Source organism: Aspergillus fumigatus, chromosome 2, assembly GCF_000002655.1.
Source record: "Aspergillus fumigatus Af293 chromosome 2, whole genome shotgun sequence".
Taxonomy (NCBI): domain Eukaryota; kingdom Fungi; phylum Ascomycota; class Eurotiomycetes; order Eurotiales; family Aspergillaceae; genus Aspergillus; species Aspergillus fumigatus.
The window spans coordinates 1,386,554-1,403,666 of record NC_007195.1 but is presented as its reverse complement, the minus strand read 5'-3'; the positions used below and the strand labels follow the sequence as shown (position 1 = coordinate 1,403,666).

At 51.9% G+C, this 17,113-nt stretch overlaps 9 protein-coding genes across 9 annotated transcripts; 4 read left to right on the top strand and 5 right to left on the bottom strand.

Annotated features, from left to right (window-relative positions):
* Positions 1–21: 21 nt before the first annotated feature.
* On the top strand, positions 22–569 carry AFUA_2G05110 (mRNA splicing protein SMD1; the record flags this gene model as incomplete). Its single annotated transcript, XM_744549.2, has 3 exons — positions 22–35; positions 116–165; positions 271–569. The coding sequence occupies 3 exons, from the start codon at positions 22–24 to the stop codon at positions 567–569; spliced, it is 363 nt and encodes a 120-aa protein (XP_749642.2).
* Positions 570–1,075: 506 nt separating this feature from the next.
* Positions 1,076–1,873, bottom strand: AFUA_2G05100 (S-adenosylmethionine-dependent methyltransferase; the record flags this gene model as incomplete). The annotated part of the gene is made up of 1 exon (XM_744548.1): positions 1,076–1,873. The coding sequence occupies one exon, from the start codon at positions 1,871–1,873 to the stop codon at positions 1,076–1,078; it is 798 nt and encodes a 265-aa protein (XP_749641.1).
* A 233-nt stretch (positions 1,874–2,106) lies between these two features.
* On the top strand, positions 2,107–2,800 carry AFUA_2G05090 (succinate dehydrogenase assembly factor 3; the record flags this gene model as incomplete). Its single annotated transcript, XM_744547.2, has 4 exons — positions 2,107–2,234; positions 2,293–2,494; positions 2,548–2,647; positions 2,730–2,800. The coding sequence occupies 4 exons, from the start codon at positions 2,107–2,109 to the stop codon at positions 2,798–2,800; spliced, it is 501 nt and encodes a 166-aa protein (XP_749640.2).
* A 405-nt stretch (positions 2,801–3,205) lies between these two features.
* AFUA_2G05085 (N-acetyltransferase family protein) lies at positions 3,206–4,120 on the top strand (the record flags this gene model as incomplete). The annotated part of the gene is made up of 3 exons (XM_001481607.2): positions 3,206–3,730; positions 3,785–3,894; positions 3,950–4,120. The coding sequence occupies exons 1-3, from the start codon at positions 3,220–3,222 to the stop codon at positions 4,118–4,120; spliced, it is 792 nt and encodes a 263-aa protein (XP_001481657.1). The 5' UTR covers positions 3,206–3,219.
* Positions 4,121–4,410: 290 nt separating this feature from the next.
* AFUA_2G05080 (KAR9 family protein) lies at positions 4,411–8,428 on the bottom strand (the record flags this gene model as incomplete). The annotated part of the gene is made up of 2 exons (XM_744546.2): positions 4,411–7,898; positions 8,362–8,428. The coding sequence occupies 2 exons, from the start codon at positions 8,426–8,428 to the stop codon at positions 4,411–4,413; spliced, it is 3,555 nt and encodes a 1,184-aa protein (XP_749639.2).
* A 426-nt stretch (positions 8,429–8,854) lies between these two features.
* Positions 8,855–10,375, bottom strand: AFUA_2G05070 (uncharacterized protein; the record flags this gene model as incomplete). Its single annotated transcript, XM_744545.1, has 1 exon — positions 8,855–10,375. One exon carries the CDS (start codon positions 10,373–10,375, stop codon positions 8,855–8,857), a length of 1,521 nt encoding a protein of 506 aa, XP_749638.1.
* Positions 10,376–11,308: 933 nt separating this feature from the next.
* aox (alternative oxidase) lies at positions 11,309–12,486 on the bottom strand (the record flags this gene model as incomplete). The annotated part of the gene is made up of 3 exons (XM_744544.1): positions 11,309–11,819; positions 11,881–12,171; positions 12,230–12,486. The coding sequence occupies 3 exons, from the start codon at positions 12,484–12,486 to the stop codon at positions 11,309–11,311; spliced, it is 1,059 nt and encodes a 352-aa protein (XP_749637.1).
* A 1,182-nt stretch (positions 12,487–13,668) lies between these two features.
* AFUA_2G05050 (acylphosphatase) lies at positions 13,669–14,883 on the bottom strand (the record flags this gene model as incomplete). The annotated part of the gene is made up of 2 exons (XM_744543.1): positions 13,669–13,848; positions 14,809–14,883. The coding sequence occupies 2 exons, from the start codon at positions 14,881–14,883 to the stop codon at positions 13,669–13,671; spliced, it is 255 nt and encodes an 84-aa protein (XP_749636.1).
* A 29-nt stretch (positions 14,884–14,912) lies between these two features.
* AFUA_2G05040 (putative glycerol:H+ symporter (Gup1)) lies at positions 14,913–16,971 on the top strand (the record flags this gene model as incomplete). The annotated part of the gene is made up of 4 exons (XM_744542.1): positions 14,913–15,168; positions 15,231–15,298; positions 15,356–15,928; positions 15,979–16,971. The coding sequence occupies 4 exons, from the start codon at positions 14,913–14,915 to the stop codon at positions 16,969–16,971; spliced, it is 1,890 nt and encodes a 629-aa protein (XP_749635.1).
* Positions 16,972–17,113: the final 142 nt, after the last annotated feature.

The following is a 17,113-nucleotide window of genomic DNA, read 5'->3' as shown; positions in this document are numbered from 1 at the left end:
TGCACATTAATATCCGTCAACATGAAGCTCGTTCGGTGAGTACATTGCAGTCGATTGTAGTCTCGCACTGGGACGGCTGGCTACAAGAAGAGGAACTGACATTCGGCTCTCCTAGGTTTTTGATGAAATGCGCCAATGAAACGGTGACGATTGAACTGAAGAATGGTCGGTCCTCCTTGTCACCTGGCGATTGTGTTGGCCTCCAGCCGGTGTTCACGACCACACCGTGACTTGACACTGGCGCGACTGACATCCTCTGGATTTCAACAGGCACAATCCTCCACGGCACCATCACCGCTGTCTCTCCTCAGATGAACACCTCTCTGCGCACCGTCAAAATGACACCCAAGGGCCGCGATCCCATCTCTCTAGACACGATCAACATCCGCGGCTCCACGATCCGGTACTACATCCTCCCTGACAGCTTGCCTCTCGATACTCTGCTCGTGGACGACCAGCCAAAACCCAAGAACAAGGCGCGCAAGGAGACGGATCGGGGCCGCGGTCGCGGTGGTGCACGGGGCGGTAGAGGCCGGGGACGCGGCCGGGGACGGGGACGTGGTTTCTAGACGGGTACTGTGGCTAGGTTCTTTTCCGTCTATGGCTTCGGGAGTTTACTTGTTTTTTTTTCCTTTCATGTTCGTGATATGTTTGGGTGACATTCTCTTCTTTATGCTCTTGTGATGATGGGCGAAGAAAAGCAATAATCTACGACTTTTCCGTTGAGCTTCTTGGTTGAGGGGGGGAATGTCCCAGCAAGCAGAGTGGTGACTGTGAATCCGAGGGCAGATACGGTGACTTCTTGCAATGCTCTTGTGAGCGGTGTTACAAAGACGTCTGTGAAGACCAGCAACAGTCCTCATCCGGGCAATTGGCAATGAGGCCGACATGGCCGGGAAAAGCCAATTGGAGACCGTTCAGACAAATATGATCGTGGTGCCAGATAGCTACGGCATGTCATGGAAGGTACGGCAGTGCCTCACACCTGTACCTACAACAATTCAATTTGCATCGAATCAAGACCTAAATTTGGATACGCGCTCGCCAGTATGCATGTCGTAATGGGTATATAGCACTATTGAGAAATATCCCTCCATATCCTCACAATCACCAACTTCTCCCACCCCGCCTGCGTCCCGCTATTCCCAACCGACTCGGCCTTCCACCCCCCTCCCCACCCTCGTATCCTCTCCTTGACCTCCTCCGGCCGATTCTGTGCACAGAGCAGCACATACGCCACCCCACGCTCAGGATGCAACACGCCCGGAAGCGCCTCAAGCAACCGATTCGTCGTCTCCATCCCATCCAATCCTCCCGCGTACGTTAACGACAGGTAATACGAGTCCCGCTCGAACTTGGCCGATCTTGACAGCGGCTCCGCTGCGGGATCGGCCTCCTGCTCCGTCACCAAGGGCAGACGCGGCAGTTCCTCCGTCGGCACATACGGCGGGTTGAAGAGGAGAACGTCGACGGAGCCCGGGCGCAAGGGGCTGCAAAGATCTCCCAGCACCGAGGCGACATGTGTGGATTTCAGGGCTGCGGCTGCTTGGCGCTCTTGGATGGCTGTTTTGACCGTAGTGCGGGTGGCAACGCAGGCATTGCGGTTCACGTCTGTGCCGAGGGTGAGGATGTCGCGGCGGCCAAAGATTTCGTGGGAGTTGGCGGCGACAAAGGCCAGGACGACGCCGGAGCCGGTGCCGACTTCGACGACTAGCGGGGAGGTGCTGGTGGTGGTGCTGGTGCTATTGAAGCGCTCGGAGAGCCATTGTGATTCGGAGGCGGAGGAGAGCGTGTCGAGGAACAGGTAGGAGTCTTCGGAGGGTTCGTAGATGGTGTCGAAGGAGACGTGGTCTGTCGAGGGGGTGGGGAGCATGTTGTGCAGCTTGCAGCCTTGCAAGTTTTAGCATCGATGTCGATAAGTGATGCTATCGGCCCGACAGGTTTGAGCTCGAAGCTATTCAGTCGTCAATTGACGATGTCGCGTTGTCCTACTCCGTACAACGCGTACATGTATATGGTGCCAGATCAATTGAGATAGCGACTTGACACAGTCAGCGCTCATTTCCAAGCGAGTCCTCCTCTGCGTAGAACTTACCTACATACACAATGGAAAATGTTCAACCGCTGTGGAATGCCGACCCTATGATTCGCCATCTCCTCGCCGCCTTCCGGGATACATTCTCCAACCGCGGCAGTATCCATCATCTTCATCGTCATCATCCAGTCCTCAATCTGCACGTTCCTTTCCCTCAAGCACTTTCTGGCAACCTACACCATGCGCCTCTTTCACAGATTACTAATGGCCACGCCGTCAACAATGGGCTCCAAGTCCAGCCTCAGCGAAGCCCTCGCCCTCCTCCCCCCACTCCAGCTCTACCGCCGCATCCTCCGCGTCCACCGCCGCAAGCTCGATCCCGAGATGCGCATCCTGGGCGACTCATACGTGAAAAGCGAGTTCCGCGCACACAGAAACGTAGAGAATCCTCTGCATATTGTACGCTTCCCCGTTTTTCCTCAGGTCAAATTGAGCAGTGCTAAAGCGTGCAGATCGGCTTCTTGACGGAGTGGCAGCTGTATGCTCAGAAGCTGGAGGGTGATGCGTGGGTTGGGGAGAAGCTGGATAAGTCCAAGTTGGACAAGATGAGTGGTATGTTGTACAACTACAATTCTAATTCTATATCCTGGGCTCGGCGGGGGGTATACTGATGCTGATTTGTGTGTGGTTATAGATCAGCAGATCGGGCAGCTGTATGAACTCATGCAGGCGATCAAGAATCCGGAGGGAGAGGGGAAGGAGTGATAAATGATACCCATATCCTTTTCTTCAAATCATTGGCTAGGGTGTGCAGGAGAGTCGGCCTAGCGGCAACGGTCCAGTTGTGAGGCGGAGGATTGGTAACAACCTACGGAGTATGAGGATCTGGATATCCTCTTTGTATATTATTATGCATCGGCACAAAAGCTCGCTACAGGTGGATGCATTTCTCTCATTTTGACGGCGTTCATGTCTATATTTAGCTTTGCACTAGTTCAGCGGTATAAGATTCCATGCATGCAGCTGGCTCTGGGATTAGAAGCACGAGCATGACCTTCAATTGCCATTAAACCTTCAATAAACTTCAGTTCTACAATGCTCAATTCCCTCGGTAGTGCCTACATATCAAGCGTTGTGTATATCAATGTTTAACTGCAACTCTCACGCCCTACCATCTACAAGTAATGACTAATCATTTTGACCAAGAAAAATATACTTCGGCTGGACCGATAAACCGAACCTATATATATATACAACGAAACCATTCCCCTGCAACAGAAGCACTATATTCCCTACCCTCCCAAACAAACAAAATGCCACCCAAGACAAGCATAATGGAGAACCCCTCCTCCAAAATCCCCCCTCCGGCATCAGCCCTCCAAAAAGCCCCAACCCTGAAACCCCGCCGTGGGGTCCTGAGAGACGGCACGCCTGTCACAATGTACCCCATTGCTCACGGGGCCTCGAGCATCCCGTCGGGTCTGGTGGCGACGCTCGCTGATGAATTCCGCGCGGAGATTGAGGCAGGCTGCACGTATCCGATGGAGGAGCCGATGGGCGAGGCCAAGTTCGCCGAGTACTGGTTTGGGACGTTTGCAGTTGTAGCCCTGACGGGGGACGAGGAGGAGATTAGGGAAGGGAGGGATTGGAAGAAGGAGTGTTTGGGAACGTTCTATATTAAGCCGAATTATCCTGGTAATTTATTCTGCATACAGTTTGTTTGATTGGGCTGTAGTGCTGACGGTGTAGGCCGATGCTCGCATGTCTGCAATGCGGGATTCCTGACTACGGCTGCGGCGCGAGGCCGAGGGGTCGGGATAGTTATGGGGGAGACGTATCTGGAGTATGCGCCCAAGCTGGTAGGCTCCCTGTGCTTCCTGTGTATGTTGCGACAGACCAATTGAGCATCAATAGGGGTACAAATATTCGGTATTTAACCTCGTATTCGAGAATAACATCGCCTCCGTCAAGATCTGGAAGAGACTTGGATTCGAAGTCATCGGACGAGTGCCCGGGGCTGCACGGTTGGAAAATAGCGAAGACCTGGTGGACGCATTGATCTTTGGAAGGAAGCTGGGGGAATAGATGCATATTCAGAGTTCAGAATATGTGAAGTAAATAGACTCAAATCTACCCGCAAGGTATCACAATATATTTAATAAATAACCATACACCGAAGAATGATCTGTAGTCCCTAAGCACAAATAGTACAATCCGTCGCTAAAACATACGCGAATGGGGAATCAAGCAAACCCAGTCTGTCCTCAAACAATTTGGTATATGACACCGCAAAGAACCAGCGAGCCGTAAATGCGTGCGATCCTAAAATGAAACAAGAAGAGGAGAGGTTCCAGATGTTTAGGCGAGAATCTGAATCAACGCCAGGGCGGTCGCTCACTGAGCTTGCTGCGCGACTCTCCGCCAGACCGTGGCTTGGGAAGAGGAAGAAGGCTGATGCGTCGGTTACCTGTTCCCGAGTGGCCAAGCGAAGTTCCAGGACGAGTTGTCTTTGTCGGACTCAGCATGCTTGAATCGTGCGTCTGTGAGACACTGCGGCTAAACGACATTCCAGCGTAGCTCTGCCGGTTGCGAGGGGTATTGGCCAGGCCAGCTGGGTCCGGCTTCTGAAGCTTGCTGTATGGAGGAGGATCGAGGATGGAACGGCCAGGGGACGGAGATGCTCCCCGAGCCGGGCTGCGAGAGGAGAGTCTGCTAGAGACACGACTGACAGATCGGGCGGTCAGAGGAGCAGGAGACGCAGACTGGTCTCGCCTGCGCGGGTTCGGCATCGGCAGAGTGGACGAGGGTCGCGATGTCCGAGCCGGAGCAGATGATTTGCGGAACGGCGTGCTGGACTTGTAGACGTGACCAACTTCCAGATCGTTGGTATTGGTGCTGGTGGTCCACCGTGGACGGTTGTTCAACGGTGAGGGCGGTGGCGGCACCCGCGAAATCTTCCGCGTCGCCGGCGTCGGAGTGATGGCCGTATCTTTCTTGCTAGGGGACGTAGCCGAGAACGTAGGCTTAGGGATGGCCGATTTCAGAGCCGAGGCTGCCTGGGGAAGTCCGGAGTATCTTCGAACCTTGGACATAGTAGTCCGCGTGGCAGAACAACCCACGGAGCTACCACGCCTGCTTGAGGGGTTCAGTGGTGTAGCAGAGCCCTTGAGACCATTCCCCGGCGTCATGACGACTGACGAAGCAGGGGAGCTCCCAGGGGTGTCGACAACACTGCTCGCAAGGGGGCTGTCCATCGTGACGATGGTTGATATCGAGTCCCGCAAGTGCTGAGACTTGGCAAGACTGAGATCGTCCAACGAGGAATCCATCACCTTGATACTTGCTTTGAGAGCGTCGATCCTGGATGACATGTCAGACAAAAGCCTCATAATCTCTCCATTGACCGTGAGTCGATCTTTGACACCCTTTTCGATGATGGAGATCACCCGCTCAATAGCAGGAACATAATGGACCTTTTTCGCTTCGTAGCTCTCAATTCGTTTCGTTAAGCCAGCAGGGTTGTGCACATGCAAGCCTGTCTCAATCCCTTCCTGGAGCTTGGCAATGCTTCTCTCGACTGACTCGAACATCTTGTGTGCTTGTGCTCCAGCGTTGCGGAAGACCAGAATCCAGCGGTCCTCGCTGAGCTCTTTCCGCAGAGCCTCTGCATCGGCCTCCAGTGTTTTGTAGCTCTTCACCAGCTGATTTCGCCGGTCTTCTAGCTCCTCGCAGGCACTGGGGAAGATGCGCTCAGCCCGTGATTGGAACATGGACAATCTCATGGGCAGGAAATCTAGAGAGGCCTTCAATGGCTGCATCCGAGCAAACAAAGCCATGAGGCTGGAGTGGGAATCATCCTGAGGGGTCTGGATAATCGGCATGCCCAACGGCGGTGCCTCTGAGAAGAAAGGCCCCATGCTGAAGCGTTTGCTTGCCATGTCGCCATTCGATGGCGTCTCCTCAACGATCGTCTCAAGTTCATTGATATCAAGCCCGTTGCTGGTCCCTTCCTGCTCATTCGCCATCGTGAAGTGTCGCTTCTCCTCCATCTCGAAGATCAATCGGCTGAGACTCTCAATTTCCATACCGACATCGCCAAGGACATTGGCCCATAGCTCTTCCCACTCCATGGCTAATTCTACCTGCTCCTTGACCCCCTTCAGTCGCCCTTTGATCTGCGCCCAACTCTGTATGATAGAGTCCATTTGGACGACGATCGTCTTCAGACTGTCCGGGCTGACGTTGCCGATGTCTTGCCGCAGCTGAACCTGTTCAATAGCGTTGACATACACGTGAACCAAGCTCTCGAACCGTGTGATGGCTTTGTCCACTCCTTCTAATCCTTCTCGTCCGCCGGCTGCTGCCCACTCCACATCATCCTCAGCATCCAGGCCACTCAACACATCGGACGCCTTCTTTATCCATATCTGAATCTGCTCCGCGGCCCCTGTCAACGCCTTGACAGCAGCGGGTGCATTCGAGATTCCAGCGATACTAGCCGCCAGTGACGAGGGTTGTGGAAGAGTGATCGAGGTGAGCTGCGAGAGCTGATTACTAAAGGAGGCTCTCGAAAAAGAATAGATGGATTCAGTACGTTGCAAGCCCTTTGGGTTAAAGTATGACTGGACATTCGATGAGGAACTGGACAACGGAGGAGAGTCTTTTGGGGGCGGTGACGGACGAGGCGATTGCGCTTCGTTGTCGCTGGTACTCTGGATATATCTCTCAAAGTCAGTCTGATCGGGAGTCTCGGATGCTGTCGCAGACCCAATTGCCAGCGGCATCTGAGACTGCTCCACGGCAGACATGGCTGGTGTCTGATCCACCGCTTCTTCGTTCAGCGAGTCCTCCTGCGAGTCTTCTTGCGGGGAAGCTACCGCCGCAGCGGGCAAATGGTCAGGATCGATATTCTCAAGCGGTCCGGAGGTATGCGATTTAGGGTTCTCGACGACTGGTGCCGCTGGCTGCGGATCTGTTGGGGTTCCCGATCGTTCGACCGAACCGTGCTGCAGGATCTCCGACGCTTCAGAAGGAGTCTGCTGCGTGTCTTGCTTCTTGCCAGCTATCTGCAAAGCATTCCAAGACCGGCCCTTCCTCTCGACCTTGATAGATAAATTCTGATGATGAAGATTGTCAAGTTCCTTAATTTGTTCCTCAGGGATTCGACCGACGTTGCCTGGGCTGCGAGATGGTGTCGAGACCCTGCTACTACCATCCAACAGTTTCACCCGCGCAGCTAACCCAGGAGACAAACGACGTAGAATCGAGGGCCGGACAAGACTTTTATCGAGGCCGCTCTGGTCCTGGCTGTCGTAGCCTTCGTCCTCCTGGTGACTACTGCCGAGGCTCCGAATGCTCCGCAGGGAGGACTTGGACTTGATCCGACGGGGTAAGGGCTCGTTCTCTGGTACGGAGACCGATACTGCAGGACGAGGAGGTGGCGGCGGCGGGGGCGAGGAAACCTGCGACGCGAAAGGGTCGTTGCTGTTGTTGCTATCAGGGTTGGGTGTGGGATCTGCGAGCTGGCTGGTAGCAGTGGAGGCAGTCGAACTGGGGAATACGGCGTGCATGGATACTAATCCACGAGGCGACCGCCCTGGCCTGGTGTCGCAAGAACTACTGTAGAATGGAGGTACTGGAGAGACGAAGGTGGTGGGCTGAGGAATGTAGATTGTTTGGCTGCGGTGAATGGAGCTAGTGCTGTCGGGGAATCCTGAGTTGTTCAGGTGTCCACCAGCCTGCTGCTGTGCGGTTCGGTGGCCTCCCTTTGTCCCCCTTTCTGTTTCGCCGTGGGAGAGGAGCGGACAACCCCCTGTGAGGGAGACAAAATTGATTCTTGAAGTAGAATTAAGCTTCAGAGTTCCTGAACGGGTTGAATATTATTTTTGCATCTGGTCTGAGATCAATATGGAGGGGGAGAAAAGAGCGGTGCAACTACATCATACTTCGATGCGAAGGTGATAGGTGATAGGTAGATAGTTTCAGCTGGCGACAGACAGTAAAATACAGACAAAACTAATTGATTTGAATCAAACTAGGCCGCGGTCGGTTCTGCCTCAGGCTCACCTTGCATTGCCTGAATTCAGTAACTGACGACGTTTTCAACGGTCGATCGCCGGCCGCTGTCAATCATAATTGCAACTAGCTACTCCGTACTCCGTATTGCTCTGTGTTAGGGGGTCATTTTGCCCTGGGAATTCTTACAGGATATCCTTATCATTATCATTATGATTATTTCTTTGCTTCCCCCCCTTTTTTTCAGACATGAGTACTCAAGTATAATATCCACGGACTAGACAGATGTGTATTTGCTACCGGCCATTTACTTACCAAACACCAAAAACCGAAGTAAATAAACAGAGCGAGCGGAGTTTGGTCGGTCAGAGAATCCATTCAACCATGGAACCCACAGCAGTCAGCTGTAATGTAAACAAAGGTGGTTGGAATTTCAGCCGCAATTCATCAAGTACCGCGTTGTAGAGGGGTGAGATGATAGTCAAATGTGCACCAGTCCGAATTGAAAATGAAATGGCTGGCCAAGTAATAGGCAGATACAGATATATGCTTCACGCAGCAGTTGAAACACGTAGAACATAGGTAACCAGTGCGTATGCAGAAATGAAATTGTGGAATAGCTCAAAACGACAAGTAAGGGGTATCTAAATGATGGATAGCAAACAGAGAACTCAATACGTGGTACCACTCAACCACTCATTCCATCCCATGGCCCCTTTGCCCCTCCCTTTCAACCCAGGAAGTTCCGGAACACTGCGCCGGTATATGTAATCTGCAGTCTGTACTGCCAGTATCTGTAATATGTCATGCAAGGTCGCCACCTCCCTGACTGTCAGTAGTGGGGGTATATGCAGCGACCGGTGCCGTCGGTGTCTCGCGCCAGTCTCGTATCAATTCTTCTCGGACTGCCTGGCACCATGACAAAAGAGCCGTGTCGAATTGCCTCCAGGCCGCGTCGCTGGTGCCATGGACAACGCCCATCACGTCCATTTCCAGCTTCGTCTCCCATCGGATCTCTGCCGCCTTCAGCCAGAAGCGAAGATTTTCCGCACGTCGATACGGCTTGGCAACGTCTTGATGGTACGACTTGATCTCGCCGAACGGTCGCTTGGATTTCTTGACCGCCTGGTTGTGGATGCGGACGAGGTCTCGGCCGTCCCGCAGTCGTTCAAGAATCGGTGTCGGCAATGTCCCGCCATCGGTGGACGTCCATGTTGGCAAGGGTGTATCGGATTCTAGCAAGCTGCGCAGGAACGATTCCTCGCGCTCCCGTTCTCGTCCGCTCCAGTCGCCCTTCGCCCAGGCCCATCCTTCGCGCTCTTTCGCTTCCAAAGCCTCTAGGCTCTCCTCTCTGGCAAGCATCTGACGTACATTTGACACCCAATCCATCATGGGTGATCGCTCGTCCTCGCGGAGGCCCCCCGCAAAATTGCGAGCGGCCCATCGCTTCAGCACCTCCAGGACATGAAACAATTCCTGCCGGATTTCCCGCTCGGGCTTGATTGAAGCTAACCGTTCGGGGCGCTCATGCGCTGTATAGTAAACCTTGGCCGCTCGGATGGCCAGAGTAACCGCGTCCAGAATGCGCATGCCTTGAATCTCATGCCATCCTGGCGGACCATTGGCCGTGCCTGGCCGCGAAATCACTTCTGTATCTTCTCGAGATACACTGATCCGCGGTGGCATCACCTCCGGCGGAGGCTCCTTCTGCGAGTCCAGGTCCTTGATGTTCTTCTCGGCCTTGTCGACCGCATCGAGCAAATCCCTCCGCAGCGCCAGTACATCCGGCGGTGGCGGAATATGATGCGTCTTCACGCTGTACGTGCTCACCGTCGGCGGGAGCATCATCTCGTCTTCCGGGTCCTCCTCACCAAGATCTGAACTATATTCCTCCGTCGGGCTCTCCGTCAAATCATCGATGAACCGAGCATTAGGTGTCAACAGGAGCCGAGGCTCCTCCTCGGGCTTTTTCTTCTTCTTCCACTCGCGCGCATGCCCACCCTTTCCGTCTAGCAGACCGGTTCTCGCAAAATAGTACTGTAGGTGGGCAATGCTCCCCAGACTCATCACACTCTCGCGATTCTTAGCCGACTCGGCGAATTCGGCTCCCTGTGGCCGGATGTACCCATGTCGTTTCGAAGAGACCGAAATTGATGACCTGGCATCGGCGGATGTGGCGGACGAGGTTGAGAGGGATGAAATGGTGGAGAAGGTACGGTCAGGGGATGGACACGAGGAGATCGCAGGCGTTGCTGGGATGGAGGGGGACGGCGACGAGGCCCTCACGGGAGCGAGGACGGATTCTGAATCAATAGTCTCGTCCATATTTCCGCAATATTGAACTCTGGATGGCCGCTTTCTTCCCTCGGGTCGAAAGTATCTATATAGCAACAGATCGGACTCGGTTTGATAAGGCGATCTCTCACACAACGTGGAGAGGACAGATTGTTATCGAGGCGGTAATGGTCCCGTACTGTTTTTTGGAGATCAGACGTCAATATCGGCCGTTGGCCGGATTATTATTGCTTGGTCAATGTGTGGCGACGGATCGACAAGACACTCGATAATTTGTTCGAGGTTCAAAAGGGGCTTTTTTTCCACTAAAGGGGCGAGCGGGTCGAATAGTCCGAGAGCCAACACGTCGACTATCATGGCGATTCGACATATTTATAGCAACTCCCAAATTTCATGTCTTTTGATTACAGACATACTACAGAGTACTCATGATCAGGAGCTTTCATTTGTGTCTCTGCTTTTTCTCGATGGTTTCTGCCCATTATCCTATGTCTCACTTCGATCGCTGTTGGTCTTATGATCTTATCCTCTCAGGTACACCCGCCTACCCTTGTGCCCTTTGTTGGTACTTTGCCAAAACAGGTCTAGTGTCACCCCGAACCTTTGCCCCGCATTCGACAGTTTTCCGTCCGGTCCAAGAGGTTCGGCGCGGATCGTAATCGTAATCATAAGGCACATGCACCCTAGGTAAGTGTATCGATTCTAGAAGTATTGAGGAGAACATCGTCACAAGTCATCACGACACTATGATATTCAGGCATTGTTGAGAGAAGAGAAGCGCTGGCATGTAGCCTAGGTATCACTGAACTCCACACTCCGATGAACCAGAAAAAAATGAAGCTACCGATCAGACCAATAGAATCAACAAACCCCTGAGACTCGGTAACAAATGAAGCAAATGAAAAGACAGGCCATCTATCACATGCAGGCTCCAAATGCTGAAAGAAAACAAACACGAAGGAATCAAATCACCTCTTCTCTCTCCCATCCGGTCGACTTCAAATTCTCAATGCCCTTTGTCGGATGAGGCTTGGAGGGGTCCTTGTACTTGGCTGCGTACGGGTTCGGATCCACATTGTGTTGAAGGTTTCCCAGTGTGTGGTTGACCTCGCGGTGCTTTGCCTCGTCAGCCCGCACGTACAGCAATAAGTCTCTCATCTTGCGCTGCCCCTCGGGCATATTCCAGTACTGGACGGCGATCTCGGGAGCATCCAACTTCTCCCAATCGGGCAGCTTTCCTGTCTCAATATCTTTGATGGCCCGAGTGTAGGTGATGACGGCTTCTTCTTCAAGGTAGCCAACGAACCGGTGGCAGGTGCGTGGGGAAATCAGGTATGAAAGGAAGAACCCATTGAAGAAGACGCCTTGGGCTCCGAGAACCATGAGTCGCATGAACCATCCTGGCTCAGCAAGCTTGAGGAAGGTAAGCAAATGCATGCGCTCATTGTATGCCTCCTCAAGAAGAGTTTCAATCCTGGCTATTGTTAGCAACAACGTGAACTGCGGGAAGCTCGATTACCAAAACGAGAACTCACCATCCGTTGTCCCTCTTCATTCGTCTCAAGCTCCGCAGATGCCTCAGCATCCCTCCAACCATGCCTGGCACGCCAGCCACGCTCTCGAGGAAAATAAATCGAGTAAGCCACTTCTGCTCGGTCATTCTGAATTTGGCGTCGTGTTCCTGGCCCGGCTTGGGGTGTCGGTACCCGGTCACGAAGTCCATACCCCATCTGAGCACTCGGACTGTCCCGAGCGCCACCCAGTCGGACCAGTTCTTGGCTTCTCGGTGGGCTATCTGAACAGCGCGCATCTGGTCTTCGGTGTAACTACAAATTGTCAGCACGGGAGCATGTCAAAAGTAGATATCAACCAAAGGATACATACATAGGATGAACCCAGGCCGTCTCAACCTCCTTGATGTGAGGAGCCTTCGGCGGAGGAAAGTATTCTTTGATTTGTGTCTGCGGTGTTGACGAGATGGGCCGTTTTGTAAATGACTGAAAGTGGCTACTGCTTGCTAGCAGGGGCCGACTGCATCGTGGTGCAGCCGCTGCGCTTGCGTAGGTCCGGATAGTAAACCGGAGATATGGTTTGGGGAATGCAGTAGCCCGCAAGGGCATGGTTGCTGTTATCGAGTTCATGTGGATAGGCGGTTATCACTTTCTGTCAGACGGTAAAATAAGGATGTCTGAAGAGAAATAGATATGAGGATGATGTTTTCGTATTGTTTGATGGTTTGGATATGTGAATTATGACTACCACAGCTTATGGTCTATACAGTCATGTCCTTTATATACGCAACCGACCAAATATTTGCAGAGTCATATCTATGGCAAAAACCGGAAGCGATGCGGAACCAAACAAAAACAGTGGGCACTCATCTGGAATGAAACAAGGAAATTTTCTCATCATAGAAAATCTCTACAGCTGTCATCATTGCGCACATTAACTGATAGGCCGTACCAGATCCAATGAGGCTTAGATGATCGCAATTCGTATTGGTATGGATGGTGGAAACCGATATGGGGGCCCTGGGGGGCCTGAGGAACCAGCGGGCTGAATCCAATTTTTGATAGAACCTAGAATGAACGTCGAAGTTACAGAGAAGCCACCCATTGATACCAATGATAACGCCATGATCAAGACGGAAAATTGAACTTCAAACAATATCAAGGATCCACTTCATCAGTTGCAGACCCTAGACGAAGTAGAAGCAAATTGTACATCCTTCCCATTATCCCTATGGGCAAAAAACTTGCGAAGCTGTTACTGGCATAATCTCGTATCTGTCATCTGGATACGATATCGTATCTTAGTAAGATACCGGAGTCTGCCCATGTGACCTCGGGGGAAGCCGGGATTGCCACACGGCGAATGACTCAGTCTTCCCTATTTTCTGCATCTACAGTAAGTTACTGCCCGAAGAAAAATCGGGATGCAAATTTGAACGGCGTTCGGTGTTCGGTTTTCCGAGTTTGTTTAGTTGCTGCTCGATATACTCGGTGACCCATTGCGTCACTTAAGACGCTGCTGCAAATGTATTGGTGAAGGTTGCGGTGGACGTCTACTAACCGAACGGCAAAATGCCGTCTATGAGTTTGAACAATGCCGTTTGCCGAAGTATTCTCGCTATGCCGACCTACAAGAGCTGAAGAGCATGACTAACTTGACCATTACATGCACTTATACTTCTCTAATGTTCTCACAGCCATTAGTCGGTGGAGTTTACATACGCTCGCACTGACTCAGCAGCTCATTGGAGAGGATTTCATTTGATTAAAGACGAAGACTGAAATGTCTGGACAACAAGACATTGAGCCCAATCATTTGGTAGCTTCGAAGACCGAATCGGAAGTTCGTCTGACAACGAAGTGATCCTCCCCTTCTTCAGGGCTGAGATCCCTTTTCTCGAGCTTGACCACGTGTGCGAGACGTGGTCCCTTATCGATGTCTTTAAAGAACTTCTGGAGCGTCTCCTCATTACCTTGGACTTCTCCTTCAACCTGTTGCCATTTTTAGCATCTGCTGATATGTAGCTAACTCAGGGGGTTCGGACGGACTTTTCCACAAGTAGTGTTCTTCACCCAACCTTTCAGCCCGTATTCAACTGCACGCTTCTGAGTGAAGTCACTAGTTTCAAAATATAGGAGTTAGAAACATGTCCATGCTGGATGTCTCATACAGAATCGATTCATCCTACCGGAACCCAACACCTGGAGACGTTGATCGAGTTAGTAACCATTCAATGTAACAAAATAGCAAAGCACGAACGCGAACTACGCTAGCCAGACTGCAAAGGTAGCAATCAAAGTACTTGCCTTGTACAGTGCCGTGGACTCTGAATGCAGTCTGATACATGTCAGTCACGTGTCATGACTTCCATGACGTCTCAAGATAGGAAAAGATGTGAAACGCGACAAGGATCGGGGTAGAAATACTCGCCGCGATGCCATGTTGACAAACGCTCCGGTTCTTATTCTGCGGTTCAGGACTTTCCCGTTCTGATATCTTTGGAGTGTTTGTCTGATCATACTAGACCTATGTAGTTATCGGTTGACGTTCATTCTGGCGATCAAGTGGGGCTTTAGCTGCGTTTATGCCTCAGGCTGCAAGGCGTCAAAGCTGCTTGAGACCTCCAAATATAGCAGTCCTGTTCCATTTTAGGCTAGCTCAAACACTAGTGCCTTTCAGGGTCAGGCACTCATATTGACCAATGATAATCTAGACTTTGACAAGTACCTTACTCATCGCTACCTTAGGAATGGGATCTTCCAGATCACAGATGAAAGGCTGAAGGTTTGGCTTGCAATGGCAGTAGTTATTGAAAATCTAAGCTTTAAGAGGCGTATGACATTCCCACACTGTTGGTTGTTACGTAGTAGATGTCCTGGTATAATTATAGTCAATCCAAGCTCGTGAATCTTGACTACTGTACCTAGGAGCCTAGGTAATCTATGGCTTACTCCGCCCCTATCTACAGTGTCCGTAGTACAGATCTCCGCAACCCATTGTCCTCTTCTCTCCGCAGCTTTGTCCATGGGCCCCGGCACGCGATGCTTCTGTTAAGATGACTTCGATCCTTTCCTGGTTCCGGAGACTCTACTCTCTTGATACCCTCGACACTCGTTTTACTTCGTCTGCGACCACCTCGTTAAAGGCCGCTGCTGACACGCGACCCCCGTCTGCGAAAGATGCTCGCGCAAATGCCATCGCCAATGGCGCTTCGCCTCCCAACTGGCGAACGCCTGAATTCTTTGTTTACTATCTTGTCTTCTTAACCGTGGTGCCTATGATGTTCAAGACTGTTATTGATGCTTCGAAAGGTACGGCGTGTGGTTGCGAGTCTGGGGGGAGCTTGGAGACCCCTGCTGATCACTTGCTCTAGAGAGTCATCCCGGTTATTCTGCTTATGAACATTTGCTATCACCAGGCTGGATACCTGGCCGTAAGGTGGTGAGTATTGGCTGCATATCTGCCATCTTGCATGATGCTGATTGCCACATTGAATAGGACAACTCCGATGCCCAATTCTCAAACTTTCGTGATAACATTCCCTACCTTCTCATCCTTCTCGTCGCTCATCCCTTGCTTCGTCGAGTCTATGAGCGCTATCTACTGCGGTCCGATGCCAGCTCTGTTTCTCGGAGTGCGGATGCAGCAACTACTGGAGACGCTCGACTGGATCGACGGGTGCGATTCGATTATTACTTTGCTCTCGTTTTCATAACTGCGCTCCATGGTGTGTCGGCTATCAAGGTCCTCGTGATTCTGTACTTGAACTACAAGATTGCCAAGTCTCTTCCAAGGAAATATATCCCTGCGGCCACTTGGATCTTCAACATCTCCGCTTTATTCTCCAACGAGCTTTGTGCCGGATACCCGCTTGAACGCGTGGCCACTTTCTTCGCAGCAGGTGGTGGTGGTGGAGAACCTTCCTTGGTGCAATGGGCCAAGTATATCGATGGCTTTGGAGGCTTAATCCCCCGCTGGGAGATCCTCTTCAACCTGACGGTCCTCCGGTTGATCAGTTTCAACATGGATTACTACTGGAGCTTGGATTATCCAGCAGGGAGCGCAATTGAAGTATGCTCCGAGATCACAGATTCTTGCAAACGATAACTGACAGCCATAAGAAGAAACAGCTCGATCCGGCAGCGCTGTCGGAGCGTGACCGTGTGAGCATCCCGCCAGAACAGTCTGCGTTCAGTGCTCGCAACTACGTCGCATATGCCCTTTACTCTCCTTTGTACTTGACCGGTCCAATCCTGACCTTCAACGACTATATCGCTCAGCAGAGATATCCACCACCATCCCTCACAAAGACTCGTACTCTTCTATACGGCATCCGGTTCTTCTTGACGTTGCTCAGCATGGAATTGATGCTTCATTATATATACGCCCTGGCTATTTCCCAGGCATCGCCCGATTGGTCCCTGTATTCTACGGGGCAACTTAGCATGCTCGCCTTCTTCAATCTACATATGATCTGGCTCAAGCTCCTCATTCCCTGGCGATTCTTCCGCCTCTGGGCCTTAGTCGACGGCATCGATCCCCCTGAGAATATGGTCCGCTGTGTGTCGAACAATTACTCTGTCTTTGCCTTCTGGCGCGGCTGGCACCGATCCTTTAACCGCTGGATCGTCCGCTATCTCTACATACCCCTGGGCGGAGGAGCACGCTCGGGAGGTGCGAACAAATCGTCGCCAGCCCTGCTCTCCAAAGCACGTCAGATCTTCAATTTCCTGGTTGTATTCACTTTCGTCGCTCTGTGGCATGACATTAACCTTCGTCTCCTCATGTGGGGCTGGCTCATCACCCTCTTTTTCCTGCCCGAGACCATCGCAACTCTGCTGTTTCCCGCACGCACGTGGCGCTCGCGCCCAACCGCATACCGTGTTCTCTGCGGTGTCGGCGCTGTTGGCAATATCCTTATGATGATGATTGCCAACCTTGTTGGATTTGCCTTGGGACTGGATGGGCTCAAGGGTCTCCTAACCGAGATTCTTGGGTCATACTCGGGTATTGGCTTCCTTATTGCCGCTTGTGGCGCACTGTTTGTTGGAGCACAGGTCATGTTTGAGATTCGGGAAGAGGAGTTACGCGCTGGTATCAAGATGAAGTGTTGATTCTTGGATATGGAAATTTCTCTGAATTGATGTTATGTACACAGACATCGATCATTAAAATTGTCTACGTGACAACCAGGATTGTTCACTTGTAGTATTATGGACTACTGAAAGTCCTTGGCGATGCTTAGTCACATTGACG